The 18,933-nt window shown below is 35.6% G+C and overlaps 1 protein-coding gene across 1 annotated transcript in view; it reads right to left on the reverse strand.

Moving 5' to 3' along the window:
• CTNNA3 (catenin alpha 3) overlaps positions 1–18,933 on the reverse strand; it is a 497,320-nt gene that overhangs the window by 144,733 nt on the left and 333,654 nt on the right. The window contains exons 8-9 of the mRNA XM_014940453.1: positions 16,206–16,283; positions 13,387–13,542 (exon numbers count right to left, since the gene is read on the reverse strand). Coding sequence (XP_014795939.1) covers positions 13,387–13,542; positions 16,206–16,283 — 234 coding nt within the window. The remainder of the gene's footprint in view (positions 1–13,386; positions 13,543–16,205; positions 16,284–18,933) is intronic.

Here is an 18,933-nt window from a genome sequence, read left to right on the forward strand (position 1 = left end):
GGGCCGGCAGCGCGAAATGGCGGCGTGCGTGAGGGACAGGCCGGCGGGCCTCGGCAGCGCCCGGCCCTGGCAGAAGGTTCCGTGCCCGGAAAGCTTAAAAGAGCCCTTTCGTGGAAAGGGGAGCTTCGTGAAGGGACGTTTTTAAACACCCCCGATTTCCTGCTGCCAGTGGTTTTTGTTTTCCTCCCAGTCAGTATTAACTAACCATACAGGACAGGCAGGAGGTCAGGGTTTGGGCTAACTCTATTCAAAAAAATGTTTTCCATACTGAAGTAAATGGAAATTTTAAATTGAAATTTAAAGCTGTAAACATGCTTAGGAAGCTTTTTCTGAAACGCCCAAGCCAATTGTATTTGCAGTGGCTACAAAGCAATCCATTATTCACTCAGAATGAAGTACCTACATGTATGTGCACTACATAACCAAGTTGTCTGTAAAGCAAAATAAATGCCACACTGCTCTGGTGGTAAAAATCTAATTGCGCCACAGGCACATAATAGATGCTCTTACGCACTGCATTATGTCGTTAATGCGTTACAGTCCATTCTTACACATGCACCATAGGCTACGTTTCAAATATCTTGTAAAAATATAATTAATCCTCTCATTCACTGCCTGTATCCCTTAAATGAATACCTAAGTAGGTTTTCACAGGTGTATTATTTTTTCTTCTCTTTGTGACTGGAGCTGCATTCCTGCAGCTGCTGTAAAAGCCACCTGGAGATGGGGAACTCCAGTAGCAGGGAGCTGGAGGTCACCTCCTCGCTACCGTAGTCTATATGGAATAAATGTTGTAGTAATGTAAAATGTTTCTCTGTCTTTATTTCATGTTAATTGAGTTTAAAGGTTCATAAAACATTTTATAATAAATCCTTGACTCCTTTTTGCAATGGGATCTCTGGTCTAAGGAAAGGTAAAATCAATCACAAAGGAAAACACGTTAAACCATTTATAAGCCTTACAACCAAAACTTAGATATATAAAATCATCCAGATTTCCAAAACACAGATTGCAATACGGTCCGAGGCATCGTGTGGGCTCACCTGTAAGCAAGTGGGTAGAATTCAAAGTGCAAAACTGTGATCCTACTACATTCACTGACAAAACTGCTACGTGGACTATATCCTGTTTATAGTACACTGGCCTTGAAAAAGGGCAAATGAATTCACTATTAATCACTGTAAAGCAATGCACAGAAACAATCCTAATGCACAGCAGACATCCACTAAACAACAGAGTAAGAGATGCAGGAGTCAGTAACACATTTCAAAGTGCGCAAGGAAGTCTAGAATAATAACCTATAAATGATTGCTAATAAACATCTGACTGGGTACATGTTAATTAAGCTAAAACTCAGAACGGTGATCTGAACTTCCCATCACAAAAGTACGTGGGATATGGCTACTCCTGTCCATCTGTCCATCCTTTTACTGGATGGCTGGGTAAAAGAGAGCTGATAGTGTTGTGACTGCGGACAGTTCATTAAGAGAAAACATGCCTAGATTCTTCAGTCCTGAGTCTAGCGAGGAGGTTCCTTGTGTCTAACAAGACCAGCCTGCGTTTTTTAGAAGAAAGTTTTAGAAATTTATTATGAACTCCATATTTTGAATACTAGGCTAACAGTTATTAAAAAGTAGTTTCATATAATGATGTTAAGATGTGAGCAATGTGATCTCCTTGGAATGTTGACATTGCATATTGCTTGATTTTGTTTTTTCAGTTTCTTTAAAAGAGCTACCTAACAGTATGTGCCTTTTGTCTCAGCCAAGTTGTCAAAAAAAACACCCAACTTTATTGTTAAACAAAGATCACTTGGCTTCCTTGTGATCAGAAATTCTAGTCCATGACTTCCCATAGTATGTTCTCTTGATACTTTCCTTGTTTTTTGTTGTTTTTTTTTTTTTTTTTAAGGAGAGTTCAGCGACTCCTCTTAATTTTATTTATGGTCCACCCAACTTTCTTGTTAAACAAAGATCGCTTGGCTTCCTTGTGAAACCAGAATCAGAAATTCTAGTCCATGACTTCCCATAAACACCCAACTTTATTGTTAAACAAAGATCACTTGGCTTCCTTGTGATCAGAAATTCTAGTCCATGACTTCCCATAGTATGTTCTCTTGATACTTTCCTTGTTTTTTTTTGTTTTTTTTTTTTTTTTTAAGGAGAGTTCAGCGACTCCTCTTAATTTTATTTATGGTGTTTATGAAAGGACTGGTCCCACATTTTGTTTTCTTGCCTCAAATACAAAATATTAGATACCTTCTGTAAGCATTGTGCACAAAATGCATTTCAGAAAAAGAACATTTCTCAGTTATTTCAATGTATTTAAGAATTCACATTATTAAGTACAGTCCTGTAAAAAAGAATCACCCTGGCAGTGGAGGAAAATTAGTGGTTCAACAGCCACTTGACAGTGATAAAATACCCAGAAAGATTCCTGGAGAAGCGGTTCAGTGAACATGTTGCCTGATCCTCTACAAAATACTCATAAATTAAGTCATATAATGCTTAGTCACTCTCATAGAATGCACAGTCACTCAGCACAGAAGGCCACCAGATTAGGGCAAGATTGGCCCTTTGTGAAGCCATGTTGGCTGTCTCTAATCACTTCCCTGTCATCCATATGCCTCTTGAGTTCTCCTAGCCTGGGGAGTAACAACTTAAAACAAAACCTCATGTGTTAGGCTAGAAATCTGCTTTCCAAAAGAGCTGAAATTAACACAAACCTATTCTCTATGCATACATGCATATGTATATATATACACACATATGTTATACATACAGATATGTTTTGTATATATACACACACATATGTTATACATACAGATATGTTTGTCTGTCCTCAAGAACTTGAGATCCCATTGGCCAATTTGACCCAGTAGGGACCAGATTGTTTGACAGAAGGATGCACTTCTAAGAATTTGCATAGAGGCTCCCATAGAACAAAGAATATTCAGCATCTCTGCTGACAGGAATAAACCTCTTCCTTCACCAAATATCACAGCACCCATGAAAATAAAACAAAACAAAAAACAATAACAACAAAAAAACCCTAACAAGTACATACACACAGATATTTGGTATCTAGGAAGCACAAGCTTTAGAAAACCAATGTTACCATTTTGATGATGTGTGCATTTTTTAGCACCTTCAGGATTATTCTTTTATAGATAGCTAGCTCATTACAGATCACTACTATCAAACTTACATTGGAAGCATATGATGGAATCACAATTATCACAATTTCTAATATTCTGAGGAAATTCTAAGTCCGGTTTGTGCGGTAATCCAAGAAAAAAGTCACTGCCACTGCACTAGTGTCAACAGCCAAAGTGTTAACCGGGTGTATTAGGATAAGGAGTCCTTGTTGAACCACAACAATTTACCTCTTGGAGCTCACGAAACTTACAGTGCACCCTGCCTCACCGTACTAGGTGGCTGACATTTCTAGCTGCTGAAATATGCCCCTCAGACATAGGAAGTCTGATAAATCTTTGGGTTGTTTATCTTTTGTTCCCTGGCTTCACACTTATGTAATAAAGGCTGTGATTAAGAGGATTAATGAAAATGTCACCATTTATCACCTCAAGCTCAATCAGTAATAGGAAAGTTGGGCCTTATTTGATTAATTACATAAAGGTGCAAAAATTCTCACATTATGAATTCAGGACTTGCTGCAAGAAACTCAAACTCCGTGAGGCCCGAAATAACAAGCTTCAAAGACTTAAAGTTTACATACGCTTAGAAGTACATGCTTGACTTTAAGCTCATTTTATTAAATTAATTTTCTTAATTCACTATTTTCACCACATCAGCTCTCCATTAAGCATCCATCTACCAGCTCCAATACACCACCACCAAGTTATCTGTCTTTAAAGGCCTCCTTCCATCTGCCTGCCACCTCTCCATTACTGTTGCCAGGCTGCTTCTATTAGTTTAAAGCCTTTTTGCATTTTTCCTGTGCTGCCTTTCATTTTAGAAGTAATTCCACACACCCCCAACAAATGCCGTTACCATCTTTAGGCTTCCAACCAGAGCAACACCTGACAACAGAGGGTTTGTGGGCTGCAGCCAGTAAGGCTGTCTGTGCTGATATTGACAGCTGTCACATCATCTTGACAAGCAGGTCAGTTTGCTGGAGGACTCTTGGATCGTTCAGCACAGAAATGAATTCTAGCTGAAATGGGAACACAAGGGTTTAGACCTAACTCCTGGGCTTACTGGCATTAAATTTGTCTTTCCGACATTAAAAGTTTGATTTTAAAATAGTTGCAGAAAAAAAAGATCCGTAAGTAAAATGAGGAAGTGTATTTTTTGGTTTTGTAGTTCAACTGGTGTAGCACGCTACAGACCTATCTAATCACAGATTTGCTAAAATTGACAAAGTCGGCGGTTGGATTGTTAAAAAGGATCCACTAAGATCTTTGGATTTAGGTCTTTGAACTGCAGCAATGAGGAACCTACAAGCAAGGGACCTTTGCCGCCCACATTTCACGGATTGCTGTTAAGTAAACTCTGCCTGAAAAGGGAGGCTGCACATGGCTCTCTCTTGAAAGTGAAACAGTCAGACAAAACCGGGGGAGTGCTGAATGGGAATTCTGCATCACACAAACAACACATTCTGTTAACTAGTTAAATAGGAGAAAAAAAAAATTAAAAATGTGCATGGTGACAGAGTAGAATTAATTTGTCAAGGACAGACTGATTTTATAAATTAGTATGGTAATGTAACGAAAATCTACTCCCCTCTCATAAATATTGATCGTGCTTAAAAGTGCTCATCTTATTTACAGCAAATGTCCTCCTAGTCTGCTGGCAGATATATCTCTGTATGCTAACTGCTTCATGTTTCATATTTAGATATATGCTCTTTCAAGCAGAAAACCACATTTGTGTGTCTATAGATGACATTGTACAACAGAATCCTGCATCCTAGTAACAGCTACCTTGTAAGTTTTAAAAAACCACATTTAAGTTGTGTGTCTGTAGATGACATTGTACAACAGAATCCTGCATCCTAGTAACAGCTACCTTGTAAGTTTATATACATAACTAATAGAAGATAAACTGTAATGCAAAAAACAGGGATGATGATACATTCTCCAACTTGGGGTCTTCAATTGCCATTTTGACACAGATGTGATTATATGATGATACCACTGATAGTATATTATGGGCTAAAGAAGAATAGCAACAAGAAAAGTGCCAGCAACAAAATGACAAGCCCTAGGCTTGGATCTTACGTTTGGAGATGAAATTCCTTCGCATTGAACTGTCTGAAACTAAAAACTTCTACGTAAGTGGATTCAGGTTTCTCATCTTCTGATTATGCTCCTAATAATAATAATAAATTCTGCTCTCTTCTGGTGTTCTGAAAGTTAGTAACGATGCTGCAGTAATCTGTTAGTTTGATCTCTACACATGCAGTTGTTGTGGAATTTTGCCACTCTCAGAAGTTGTGTTTTTCAATAGGTCAGTAAAATCAATGCTAAAGAACTAGATAGAAACCATTAAAATGTTATTTTTATTTAGGGTTCACCAGTCTGGAATGAAAACCCATAGAAATGGGTGCAGTGCTGAGAATACTCAATTCCCCATTTTCTTTGAAGCTGACAAAAAGAAATCAGAATCTTCCAGCTGACAGTACTTTGTATATGCAGTACTTAATAAGTAAAGCAAAATTCATTAACAGACTGCTAAATTCCATTTTAAATTAAGTTGCTACCTACCAGGAAACCATGTAAATGTTACCTTGGGTGGCAAATCTAGGGGGTTTGTTGGCTTTCAGAGTTCAGGTAGTTTTTTTCCTATGATCCTTAGCTGTGAGTAAAAGAAAAGTAATGTGAAGGAATGTAGTCCTTATGTACTGGATGTTCAGAGGTTAAAATAACAGATGTCACAGGCTGCTTGAAGCTTGGTTGTTGTAGACTAGATTCAGGAAAGCATAAGAGTGAGATGATTTTTTGAGGGGTTTTTTGCCTGCATCTTTCAGAGGTGTGCTGAGTTGCTCTCAGAACCCAAATTTCTGGGTGAGTATATTTAAAATAAAATAGGTTGAAGTAGTGAGAATTTTCCTGTTGCACTTGAAGAGAAATATTTACTGTTTTTACAGAAAATGATAAGCAACTTATCATGATTAATTTGCAGGTTCTGTGATGCAACTGACTTTTGGCAGAGCTGTTTTCCACAAGAGGCAGATGTAGAAAGCTTTAGTTCAAGAGCCAGTGGTCCTGTGTTTTGCTTGAGAGAAAGGAAGAGTTTTCTTGCAGCATACTTATTAAGTTATTGTCAAGATAGATTAATTTTGATTACCAAATGCTTACTCCTATTTCCACTGTGCTGGGTTTTGCAAATATTTTTATTAACATCTTTAACCCTGAAAAATTTCATTTGTGCCATATGTAAGTTCTTGCATATTGTTTGCCAAAATTGCATTATAATTGTAATAGTATTGAATCAAAAAGAATTTTTATATCTATGTATATTTCAAACCTCAATTTCTTTGTAGAAATTGCAACAATTAATTGCTTTCTGAATAAAAGGGATTAATTCAGATAAACCCCTACATGGACATTCTTAACTGAATTTAATGGTGACTGATTTTGAGTTAGCTAAATTCACTTATCTCTCTTTTATTCCAGGCTCCATCATTGATCCCCATGACAGATTCGTTCTCCCTTTCTGTCTCCTACAGTTTATCTGTCTCATCTACTTCCCAAAATATAGGGACCCAGATATTTCATGGAGTCTCCAGAGTGCTATTGAAACACAAATTAAATAAATGCTATGTTAGACGAACTTAATTTCTGTGAAGGATGAGCAATTCCATGAGTTTGGCTCATATTAGTTCAAACATTTTCTGCATCCAGTTCTTAGGTAAATAGGAAAGGCTCTAAACAAGCAAACTAAAAAAATATTTATACTTAAATTTAAAATAATAAAGGTGCCAATCCCAGACTGCAGTCATGCCACACACAATAGCTTGCTTGTGTTAAAGTGGCAAAAAGCTATGAGCTTCCAGTGAAAGTGTTTTAAATGAATTTCCCTTATCCTTGTTGTGCTCTACCATGCAGAGACAGAGACAGCCTCCCCAGGTAAGGGGCCAGGAGCCCTACACTGAGCAAGGAGTGTCTGGACCCATATTATAAGATGTGAAGCAAAGTTTTCCCAACACATTTGGGATACCAGTCTCATCATTTTAAAAGGCAGTTTTAGAAGTAGCTGAAATAATAAAAGCCAGCAAGTTATTTTATTCAAGATCTTAATAATTTTTTTTCATAAAGTAAATTAACTTCAACATTCTGTAAGTATTTCTGTAGTTTGTTCCTATGCACCTTGTATCTCATTCAACTACAAAGTGACAAAACAATTTATTTCTCTATATATATTTTTATAACCCAAGATTATTCTCTTTTACATATTTTAACTTTATTTTTAAATAATGATTTCTTAAGGAGAATTCACCTTCAGTAGCTGTGCTGGATTTTCTGCACTGGAAATCTTTATATTAACTGGCAAACTTGTTTTTTTAACAACACAATGTCCTGCATGCCTTTGCTGCTCTATATTAACACATTACAACACTGATGCACTTAAATATATGTACTGCCTGTAGTTCCTAACAGATTCAACCTTAGAAACCCTAATTCCTAGAAGCCAGCATTGTGATACTGGAATACAGTCAAAACTGAAAAACAAAAGGGCAGGAATTAGACAATAGATTAAACCCTCAAGTTTATGTATCAGAGTGGTTGATCTGAGGTCAGTGTATTTAGATCAAACTACAGAGAACATGATATATTCATGTACAGAGAGAAGAGATGAAGAACACAAAGTTCACTTCATCATCGCCTCCATTTCTATTAGACCTCTCAGCCTCTGCTTGGTACAGTTGACCTTTAAACACTGCAGTAAGAGATTTGCATCTGTGCCAAAAGAACAGATAATCAGAGGATTCTTCCCTACTCCCATCAAATTCCTTTTTTAATCTCAAGTTCACCCAGCCTATCACTCCTCCTCTCAGAAAGCATTACATCTCTTTGATAGATCAGCTCAGGAGAACAGCCTGTCAGCTTTCCCAAACAAGAAATTTGTAGTTACAGGGGACCTGATTTTTTCCTTGGGTAGATGTGACATTTCAGTCTTCCTTTTTACCTATCTTTTCTTCATTTTTATATAATGTGCCTTCCAACCTAGACAATTCTATGATTCTATTATACTAATATCAGAATTTGTTTCGGTCTTTGGTAGAAGTGAACCACAGGCCAGAACACTATATTTACTAAAACCAGGCATGTCTTACAAGGGACTATAAGGTACAACCAAGCCCCCTAAGGCTTTTCATTATTATTTTGTCATCATTTTCATAATTTTAAATATTTATATTCAGAGCTAATTTTGAGATTTCCTAGAAGACTGTTTGAAAAAGTTTCCATAGAATCAAATATTAGTTTTGCAATTTAATTGTAACATTTTAAATAAAAAGGCACTTCAAAGCAAAGCCTAAATGTGTGAAATCTCAAAGCAGTTAATTTTCACTTTTTGAAATATTTTCATTAAAATTGTTGCATTATAATAAGAAATTCCAATTAATAACAGGGATTTTCTAACATAAACATATCATTTGGGAATTTATTTTCACCAAGGCTCACAAACAAAGACATAGAGTACAGACAGATTCTTAACCCAAATCTGTCTGCTTTTTTCATTCTGCAATACATCCTAGTTTTTCAATGTCACAAAATCAATATTCAGACTTAGGAATATTTGATGGAGTATATGAGCAATATAAAGCACTGTAGCCTTGAATAACCTCCATCTGAAGAATGTTTAACGTGACCTTTGGTACTCATGAAAATACTTCAGCTGCTGAGTGTCCATTTCATATATAGGAAGTGTTCAATATAATACCCAAAGTGGGCATTTTCATGTTTGGGTTTTGAAGTCTTTTACTGTGTAACTAGGACTATTTCACTTCCTCCATACACCTGAAGATACTATTCACATTTACAACTAAGAGATTCTGTTTTGTGCAATTATTGTGCAGCTATAGTAATGCAAAGATGTTAACCAAGGTATCTCAAATATTTTGCCACTGTTTGAGCTTTTTGAATACTAGTGCTGTTCACAAAGGACCAACTAACATTCCTGGTAAGTGTGGCTAACATCCCAAGTGCATGCATTTTTTAACAGAAGCTAGAACCTCTAGGGCCAGAGCACAGCGTAGTTAAACTCAGGAGAGAGAAAGCATAAGAAAGACAAGGAAGAAGGTATTACCTGCAGTTACTACTCCCTTTGTAAATGTCATTGCCCCAGATCTTTGTGGTGTTTGGTCTTTCCATTCCACTGATATTTTGTACTTCACTGAACTTACATACGTACTTCTGAACTGTATTACATTGTTAAGTCTTAAGTAAATTTTTAAAGGAAAGACTGTAACTTCCAAATGCTAATTCAGAAGAGAGGTATTTGTAAGAGATATTAATCCTCAAGCTGAGTTACAAAGGTCACTGGCCTATAAGGATACTGTTTGTTTCTTAAATTACAATACAAGCAGCAAGTCAGTGTAGCAGGCAATTTAGCTTAGCTCAATTAACATTTCATATTCAGAGAGGGGAAAAAAAAAGCAGGTTCTTTCTCAAGACTATTGTTTCTATTTGAGAAGTTTTCATTTTCAGATTAAAATAGAAACCACAGAAAAATCTCTCTTGATATTTCAAGCAGTACTTCTAATTTCCATATCAAATTAACTCTTGGAGAAAGCTTTATGAGAAGATGAATTTCTGTTTTTGTAATGTCCAGCTCAGTCTGCTCTATTTATATACAAAACTATATCATAACCTATTATTCAAACATTCTCAATCTTTAAAAAAGAGATGCAAGAAATGCACTGAAAACTAGGATACACCTGATTAAAACCATTGTGGAGCATAAGAAAATGAAACATAATGTATGGACCACTATGCGGAGCATAAGAAAATGAAACATAATGTATGTCTCAGAACAGACCAACACTCATCTCTCAAGGTATAATTCACCTCACCTCACTTCAGCTATCTAGAAATTAGACATCCAGACTAAACCAGTCATTTAGTCAAAGGAGAGGTAGGCACTTAATATAAGCAAGATAAATCTTTGGGAAATTTTTCTCTTTGGTTAAGAGTGAACAGGGTAAATAAGGTTTTAAATTGAAAAAAGACCAACAGAATCACATCTCAGAACACCTACCTGACTTTTTCAACTTTGAAAAAAGACAAAAGCACCAAAATAACAAGCAAAATGATACTGGTGGGCACAAGGGGCAGGAGGGCAGTATTGTTAGTACATGTTTTAATTTGAGCGGACTAGTAAATGCTTCAACTGGAAATAACACAATTATCAACAGTTTGTTTTACTTAAAAATGGACTTACATCCTACTCATGTAACATCAAAATCGTTGCATTATCTATCACTGTTGAACTTGTTGGCTGCAATACTAAAATCGATTTTTATGTGACTGAAGATCTAACTACACAAATATCCATGTATTTCTGGACCCGATTCTGAAATTTATTTTGCAAATTTCTGCAATCAAGTGAAATATCACAGAAGGCAAATTAAACACTGATGGTTTTATCAATATGGCAACAACAGTATCATTTACAACTGACAGAGTCATAGAATAACAGTGTATATTAACGTTTACAAAGGACATATTGGAATAGGTAATAAAACTATGCTGATTCAATGGCTCAGTGATTATGTTGAGAATGCAATATCATCTCTTTATTACAATATGTTGTCCTTTCTCCATTTTTAAATTGAAATTATCAAATTAATCATTGGGTTTTTTTGGTTCTCCAAGACAAAAACTAGAGACTGCTAGCATTTGAGCTGGTTTTCGGGTCTCAATGCTTGCAAGCAGCTTCACTATGTTCCATAAAGGCTACTTGCAGCTGACAAAATACATTCTGATAAATAAGGTATTTTGTATTTAACAATATGGGCAGCCTTGCTTACATTACTGGCCTTTGCTGTATCATTTGGTGCCCACAATCCATCCAACTCCTTGAATGTCATAACTACATGAAGATGGTGAAACTGCCTTTATAGTTACATTTCAACTGTCTGATGTCTCACCTATCTCACCTGCCAGCCTTCTCTAGTACAGTTACTGTTATATGCCATTTTTTTTGCAATAATTTTTTCTTAGTTGTTTAGCTTTTATAATATTTTATCTTCAACTGTTGTCTCTGTTAGTATTCCATATCCAGGAATATGCCACCCATGATCTTGCACTTCAATGCTTGACTTAAGTTATTCCCAGTTGCAGAGATCAAGCCCAATTCTGCAATAACATACATGAATAGCTTTCCAGATATGTATTTCATAACCTGAAAGTTGCAAGGGGATTTGTTTGCTGGCTTTTATATCAGTGAAGAAAATAAATAACAAAGGAAGGAATGGGAGGACTCTCATCAAAAGATGCAAATCATAACTGTCATTTAAGAACCTTCTGTTAAAATACAAAGGTGCTTGACAACTTTCTCATAAGCTCTGGAAATGCTGTACAGGGTTGGATCTTCAATTTACTTGTCATCCAACTCAAAATCTTACAGATGGCAAACACCACCATGTTGTGAAACACGTCCCTAGCAAAAGGCTGGGCAGTTGTCCCAAAGGAGACAAGTCACGTTTACACATTGGAAGTTTCACCAAGAAAAAGTAAATTCTTTAATAAATAAATAGACTAGTAATGTGTATGCTGAAAAAAGACATTCGACTTCCCTTCCCCCTCCCCTTTCTACGTAGTAACTATGCTGGAATTGCAAAACTTGGCTATAGTCTTTCTTATATCTTATATCACTAAGTATAGATGTCTTCTGAGCAGTCTTATGTTCACAGGCAGCTGCTACACCTCTGTAGATTTTCCAGGCAGTGTATCTGTGCAGCCATTAGCCCCTTCAATCATAAACCTACCCTGATGGCCAGCTATTCCCTGCATTTGGGAAGCAAATTCAAACTCATGAAAGGAAATTAAATGGGATTCTTGGGTTCATATCTTCTAAATTGAATAATGATTTGATTATTTCAGCTGACCTGGACTCAACTCCAAATTCAGTTATCTGATCTTCAGAGCTCACCTGTCCTTTCTAAAAATCAAGCCACTTCAGGCTGGTTAAGCTACAGTATTAGAAATAAAAATTAAGAAAAAAAACTTGTAAAACTTTTACTTTGTGTTTTAGCTTCCATTTGATTTTACATTATGGTCAAAATGAGACACTCTTGTAAAAAAACAAAACTTGTAAAACTTTTAGTTTGTGTTTTAGCTTCCATTTGATTTTGCATTATGGTCAAAATGAGACACTCTTGTAAATCTGAGAATAGTAACTAGATTTATTCTGTAACTACACAACCATGAAACATAAATGCAACACTCTACTTTTACTTTAGCTGTTTACCTATTTGTCTTTCATTTTCTGTAGATCACCCAAGATCAATGAATTCATTCTGAGCCAAATAGTTTTCCTAAGTAAATTTTCAGCCACAGAGTGAATTCATTGATTTTTCCCATTGTTACATTACTGCACATAAAAGCACTAAAAGCTTAAAAAACCCCACAAAAATTAGCAACACATTCCTTACAGGCACTTGAGATAATATTCCTGCAAAATCCATGGCTTCAGTATTCCAGCCGTTTCAAGCTCCAGTTTGAATGAGCTTAAGTCAGTGAATATTTAGTCACATTTGCAGGACTGATTGTCCAACAAACGAAAATCTCTCCCCAATTCTATTTACAAGTTTCTAAGTGACGAAGAAATATCATTTGTAAGCCATAAAGAAGTATATCCTTTAGAAATGAATGCTGAGTATACAATGTATGCAAGGGAATTTATTCAGCGTATACACCAACATGCTTTCAGTCCCCGATAGGGTTCATGGCTCTAAACTGTGTGTCAGAGCACCACTGCCTCTCGAGCACATCATCACACTGGAGATACACTTTCCAAGTGAGAAAGCTGGCAAACAACTAAGACTAATATGGTGTCTTACGTACTTTGAGCGGTAGTATTCTGAACGCTCTGAGCCAATTCTCCTTAGAATCACACATTTGATCAAGTTCCCCCTCAATACCTTTGTGAAAGGTTTACACTAATTTCTCAAATTAGAATTTCCCACCACTTAATTTTTATGGAATGAAATACTATATAAACCACAAACCCCACTATCTTACTGCATACCATTATATAAAAAATGTAGTACGTTTACTATTATCCTAGGCCACTTCCATGTTTTTCCTGAAATGCCAGGCTTAATTGTTTTATGATATCTGCCAGCAAAGGAAATATGCAATGAAAAGTCACTTATACCATATATTCAAAAAAAGTGCAACTCCCCCAAACATACCTCTACAAGCCTGTTGGTGTGTTCTCGAAATATAGCAGCATATTCCTTTATTTCTTTATCTCTTCCATTTTTGGCAGCTTCAATGAGAACTAAAAGTGGAACAGTGGTATCTAAGAAGGAGTCTGAGATGTGATCTATAATGGCTTTACGGAGCTGCAAAAGAAAGCATTACATTAGTACCTGCTAATTGGACTATTTATTAAAGTCTACTGTAATTCTTGTCCATTAGTATTTTATAACATAAATATGTGCACACCTTATTCCTGCATTATTTGCAGGATTATGTGTCTGAAACCTACTGTAGCTGCAATTTATCTATTACACAGAAAACTCTAATTTTAGGGACAATTTTAATATACCACTACCTAAATACACATGTTTATATGTGTGATTGCAGATACATAAAACACTGAAAACCTACTAGTTCTATTGAAATTAAGGGAGACAAACAAATACTCATGTTCTTTGATGAATAGAATAGACTACTTAAATTATTCCACACATGAAAAATTACTGTTAGACCAAACCTAATGTCTCCTTGGTTTTCTCCCTTGAAGTCCAGATGCCAGTAGAAGTTTATTTCATTTTACAAAGAACACATTAATTTAATTATGTTTGTACTCACAACATCGTCTACATCACGTTACCATAATTGCAAAATTACCCAAATATTTTCTGCCTTGTTTGGAAACCCAATGATACAGTTTGATTAGCAAAATGGTAGCCTTCATGGTAGTTATATCAATGAGATTACTGATTATTATTAATTGTTACTGATAATAGATTAATAGGGCAAGAAGAACAATAAGTGCATCTCTATTTAAATTAATTGTTCTTGAACATTTTGCATAAATTATTAAAGTGTAACACTCTGCTACAAATTATCTTTCTTACCTTAGGTTACATGTAAGCTTATCTATCATTGGGACATTACTTCACTTAAGAAGTTATTTTCCATGTTATAAATCTACACATGGCTTCTACAGCTAGAAAACTGCAAAAAACCCCACAATTTTTTGATGCTGCTGTCCTTATAGGTAACGCAGTGAACATGCACAGCAGAAGTAATACCAGAGAAATATGCTGATTATTAAGATTTAGATATGAATTCCACCACTAGCTTTTGGACAGCCTCAGCATCAGATGCTCACTGACTCACTAGGCACATGGGACAGACAAATCTTCCAAGTCCTAGCTGTTAAAATTTCTGCATTGGAAAAGCCTAACAGACCTACAAAAGACCAACAAAACAGACCTACTCACCTGTTGAAAATTAAGTACATGAATGTGACCTTGAGGAATCACAGTTTAAACATCAAGATTTCAATTTACAATAATCAGCAACAAAAAGCTGTGAAACCATATCCAAGGCCGATGATTCATTATCTCCAAAATAAATATTTTTGGGTTCTGTGTAGCCCAGATCATAGGACTTTTGCAGCCTTAATGTATTATTTGAGGAGCAGTGACTGCAATGACCTTAGTCACATTTGTGGTGAGCTTGAGGCTTCCAATTTTCAAACTATCAGCCTAATTTTATCTCTCATCACATAATTCTTTGCAATAGCTTTTTACTGGTTTGCTTAGTTTAATTAACCTTTCACATATAAATTATCATTATTATTTTGTTCTAAGAAATCCTCTATCTTGCAATTAAACAGTGAAATGCATCTTCTTCTAAAAAAAAAAAAAAGATAATGCTGTGTCTTTGCTGAATACAAACAAGTTTAAAATTATGGTCCTGTTTCAGCTATGTGAAGGAATACAAGAAGCTGAGATTTTCAAAAGATGGCTTGTGTAACATTAAAGAACAAAGAAACACAATGTAGAACAAAGAAAGAGAAAACACAGAAGAATAGAAGTAATATCTGAAGCAATATCTATTTCTCTTCAGCTGAATCATAACAATCATTTTTTCTGCAACTCAGTAAGTCTGTTTGTGACTCTGGCCACCTCTAGAGCAAAATGCTAAAAGCTAAGTAGCCGTATAGGGAGGCGTAGAAACAAAGAACAGCACCAGTAGCACTAGCAGGCAATACTATGGAAGTTATTGTGCTATCATGGAATTTTTTTCTCCTATTTTTAAGTGAAAGAGATGCTATCAGAAGAGGGAAAGCAGAGGGAGGATGATGTCTGACAAATTGTTTTATTTTTTAGGTCCAAGGTCTTATTCTTACCCTTTAAACCAACTGTTACAGAAGTGGAAGCATGGAGAGTTTTTGTTTTGATATCAAAGTGCATTAAAAAATAAAGTAGAAACATGTTGTTTATAAAACATGGGGCATAAGGTTGTCAAAAACAAACAGTGGAGGGTAGAGAAGACAATCCCAGCAGCTGTTTGCAACACTATTAAACATCAGCATCCTGATGAGTACAGAAAACTGTGTTTGCCTCTGTTCACCTCTTGCCACACAAGACTACACCGGCAAAAGTCCTGGAAGAACTAAAGATTAGCTATTATTGAGGGATCCCTCTCTCCTGTTTCAAAGGGATGCCAGGAAGGCAATCTTCTTTGTTTTCAGAAAAAGCTATCCATGATGAAGAAGCAATAGAAATACAAGAATATTATCAGGAATGACAATTACAAAAAACCCCAGTCAACCAAAATTATGAAGTTTCATTTAGTAGGGTTTTTTCCCAGTTTTGAAAATTTGTGTATATATATTCTGTGGAACAGTGTAGCTATCTTCAGTATTATTTTAATATAGAAGAATTCTTTATTTTCAAAATGCAGTGCTACAAAATCTGAAAATAACAATTCAGAAAAACATCTTTCAAGTCTCCTTTCCTACCTTTTCAGTCCCCAGGCACAGTAATTGTCTGCGGAGGTCTCTTGTCTTCTTGCACATACTCTCTATTGCAACATTCAAGGTGTTACTTCTCTCTTTCTTGTCAGTCTGTAATAAATATGATAAAAAACACAGTAATGGTTACTTGTGATCTCTTAGGAAGCATGCTCTCTGTGTTCTCAGTTCATCAGAACATTTGGTAAATTGTGCGTGCCTCAGGATTTTTTTTAATTTGCATACGTTTCAGGAGCCTCTACCACAATATTCACAGAATGCCAATTTGGGATTTTAAGCATAATCCGCTGAATCAAAACATATGTTTTACTAGCAAAATTTAGGAATGAAATTTAGCACTTTTATCTTCTGAATTGCTGTGATTTCTTTTTATAGTCTGGGGTTACTTATGAAGCAACATTAATATAATTATTATTTATGCCAATCCATTATCACCACATTAATATGAAAAATTGTGCTATCTCTTGGCAAGAAATGTCTAAATTTGGATGCCCACAACGCAGTTCAGTAGTGCTCTAGTCTGCAGCATTCATTGGTTTACTCCTGTAAAACAGAGCAAGTGAGCTTCAAAATGTCCAAGATGTTGCAATGCAAACATTGTCAATGAGAATGGGTAATCTCTTTATTTAACAACACTTTCTTTCTCAGCATCAACTGAAGACTGAGCTCTTGAGATATTTGAGAGCTATTGAGAGAATCAGTTGTGTACTTTCCAATCTTAACTTTTTATTTCTATTTATAAGCAAAGTGCTTATATCATTATTAGCTACTTGAAAAGCGTAGTTAACACTTTTATTGTACTGCCCAGCATTTTTTCTATACAATATTAGCATAGCAGTTCTGTGTCTACTAGCTGTTTTGAATAATCTCTTTATCATGTTAGTACAGAAACGATGTGAAAATCCAATATGTCTGATGAACCTTGTTCCTCTAAAGCAATCATTCATTAGTCACTACCTTGGACTGCCCAGGTTCAAAGAAAAGAAACCACAAATACTGAAAGTGTCTTTACACAAAGTCTTAACTAAGTACACATTACATTGCCAGGAAAAGGACCAGATTCTCATAAACGCTAAAGAAACAGCTATGTATACTGAACATAATATTTGGGCTTCAGTTACAGTACATTAGGAAGTCTATATTATGAATATTACTGTCTTATTTTGTAAATGATACCAAAATAAATACAAGTGAAAACAGAAGTAGTAATATCGTGGTAGGCACCTAAGTGTATAACCTTGCTTTATACAATATATTATACATCAAAGTTATCTCCTTGCTAAAAAATAATCATTCATCTATACACACAGCAGTAAGCATAATATTAAAGCAAAGACTAGAGATGATCAGGAAAGAAATTTTACATTAAAAGTGAAAGTGTAATGCAGTAAATGCCTTGGAATTATTAGTACATTCTCTATCAACTGAAAGGAACAATTACTTTTTAAAAATGAGCTTATATATTCCGGGTGGCTTAGAAATTTTCCTACTACTTTCTGTTTCTAAATTGCTTACAGACTTCAGAGGGAATGGATGACCAAACACAGGTCTTGGCGAGAGATCTGAACTTCACCTCAAAACCTTCAAGGAATCCCTTAAAGGTAGATACTTTCTATTTCATAGTAATGTGACCGTTTCTCATACCAATGCTGCATTAGGAACTGAAGTAAATAACGACTCTTGTACTATGTTTTGCAAGCTATTGTCAGCCTTGACAACAAAATTGATCCCTTCTAAACTGCTAGGTAAACAGGACCAGTAAAAGCATTGTGGATACAACTCAGCTTATGCCTATGCATTTTCAGATGACAAAGATGCAGTTCCACATTGGCACATCCTGTAAAAGCTGATATTTAGAGCCTATTTTTCTAAGGAGACAGAATCAATGTAAAATATTGGGATTTTTTTTTGAAGTTCTCTAGTAAGCTGTAACTTCAAAGGTGGCAACTAATGATACAACTGGCTCTAAGCAAACCTTAATCTTTGAGGCAGCTAATATGAAATAACCTCACTCAGCAAGTGGCATGAAAATATTGAACAGTGAACAAGGGAAAAAAATACTTTAGTTGCAAATTCTTAACATAATTCTCAATAGTCAATGTCTAGAAAGCAAACCTAACCATAATTGAAGTTATTCTTCATCTTGTGTTTTCCCCAAGAACTAAATACACTCTAAAATGCAGCTTCAGACTGCAGAATCTGAACAGGTCCTGAATGTGGGTAACCTCATAACTGCAGACTCTCATCCTTCCTTAAAGACATTTTAAACTCAAAAAAACCCACATTACGGTTTGCATAAATCCTTCTTATAAAGGTTTAAATATACCAAAATTGTGAATACAGTCTGTTAAAGTCAGGAAGACACTTGACTACAAGTCTACTGTAGGAGTAGTCTTAAACATCAGTGGCCTCGCACTGCACTGTCCCTATTCTGTAAGGTATTCTCCATTGGTCCCAAGTACCTCTGAATGCTGAATTACTCCTTTAAGTTAAGTTTATATTCCTCTGCAGGCTTCCATCTCAAATATGTACATGACAATAACAGTTCAAGATCGACACTAGATGATTACAGTTTTTAATAGCTGAAAAATACCAGATATAATATTTTAAGAGTTTATATTAAAATAACGGCACAGAGAAACTAAACACGATCTGAACATCTCTACACTATATTCCACTCTCCAGTAATGTAGCTAACACAGCTGTGTTTGTGATACTCTGCATCGACCTGTCAATTAACACT

This window comes from Calidris pugnax, unplaced genomic scaffold (assembly GCF_001431845.1).
Source record: "Calidris pugnax isolate Ruff unplaced genomic scaffold, ASM143184v1 scaffold39, whole genome shotgun sequence".
Classification (NCBI taxonomy): Eukaryota; Metazoa; Chordata; class Aves; order Charadriiformes; family Scolopacidae; genus Calidris; species Calidris pugnax.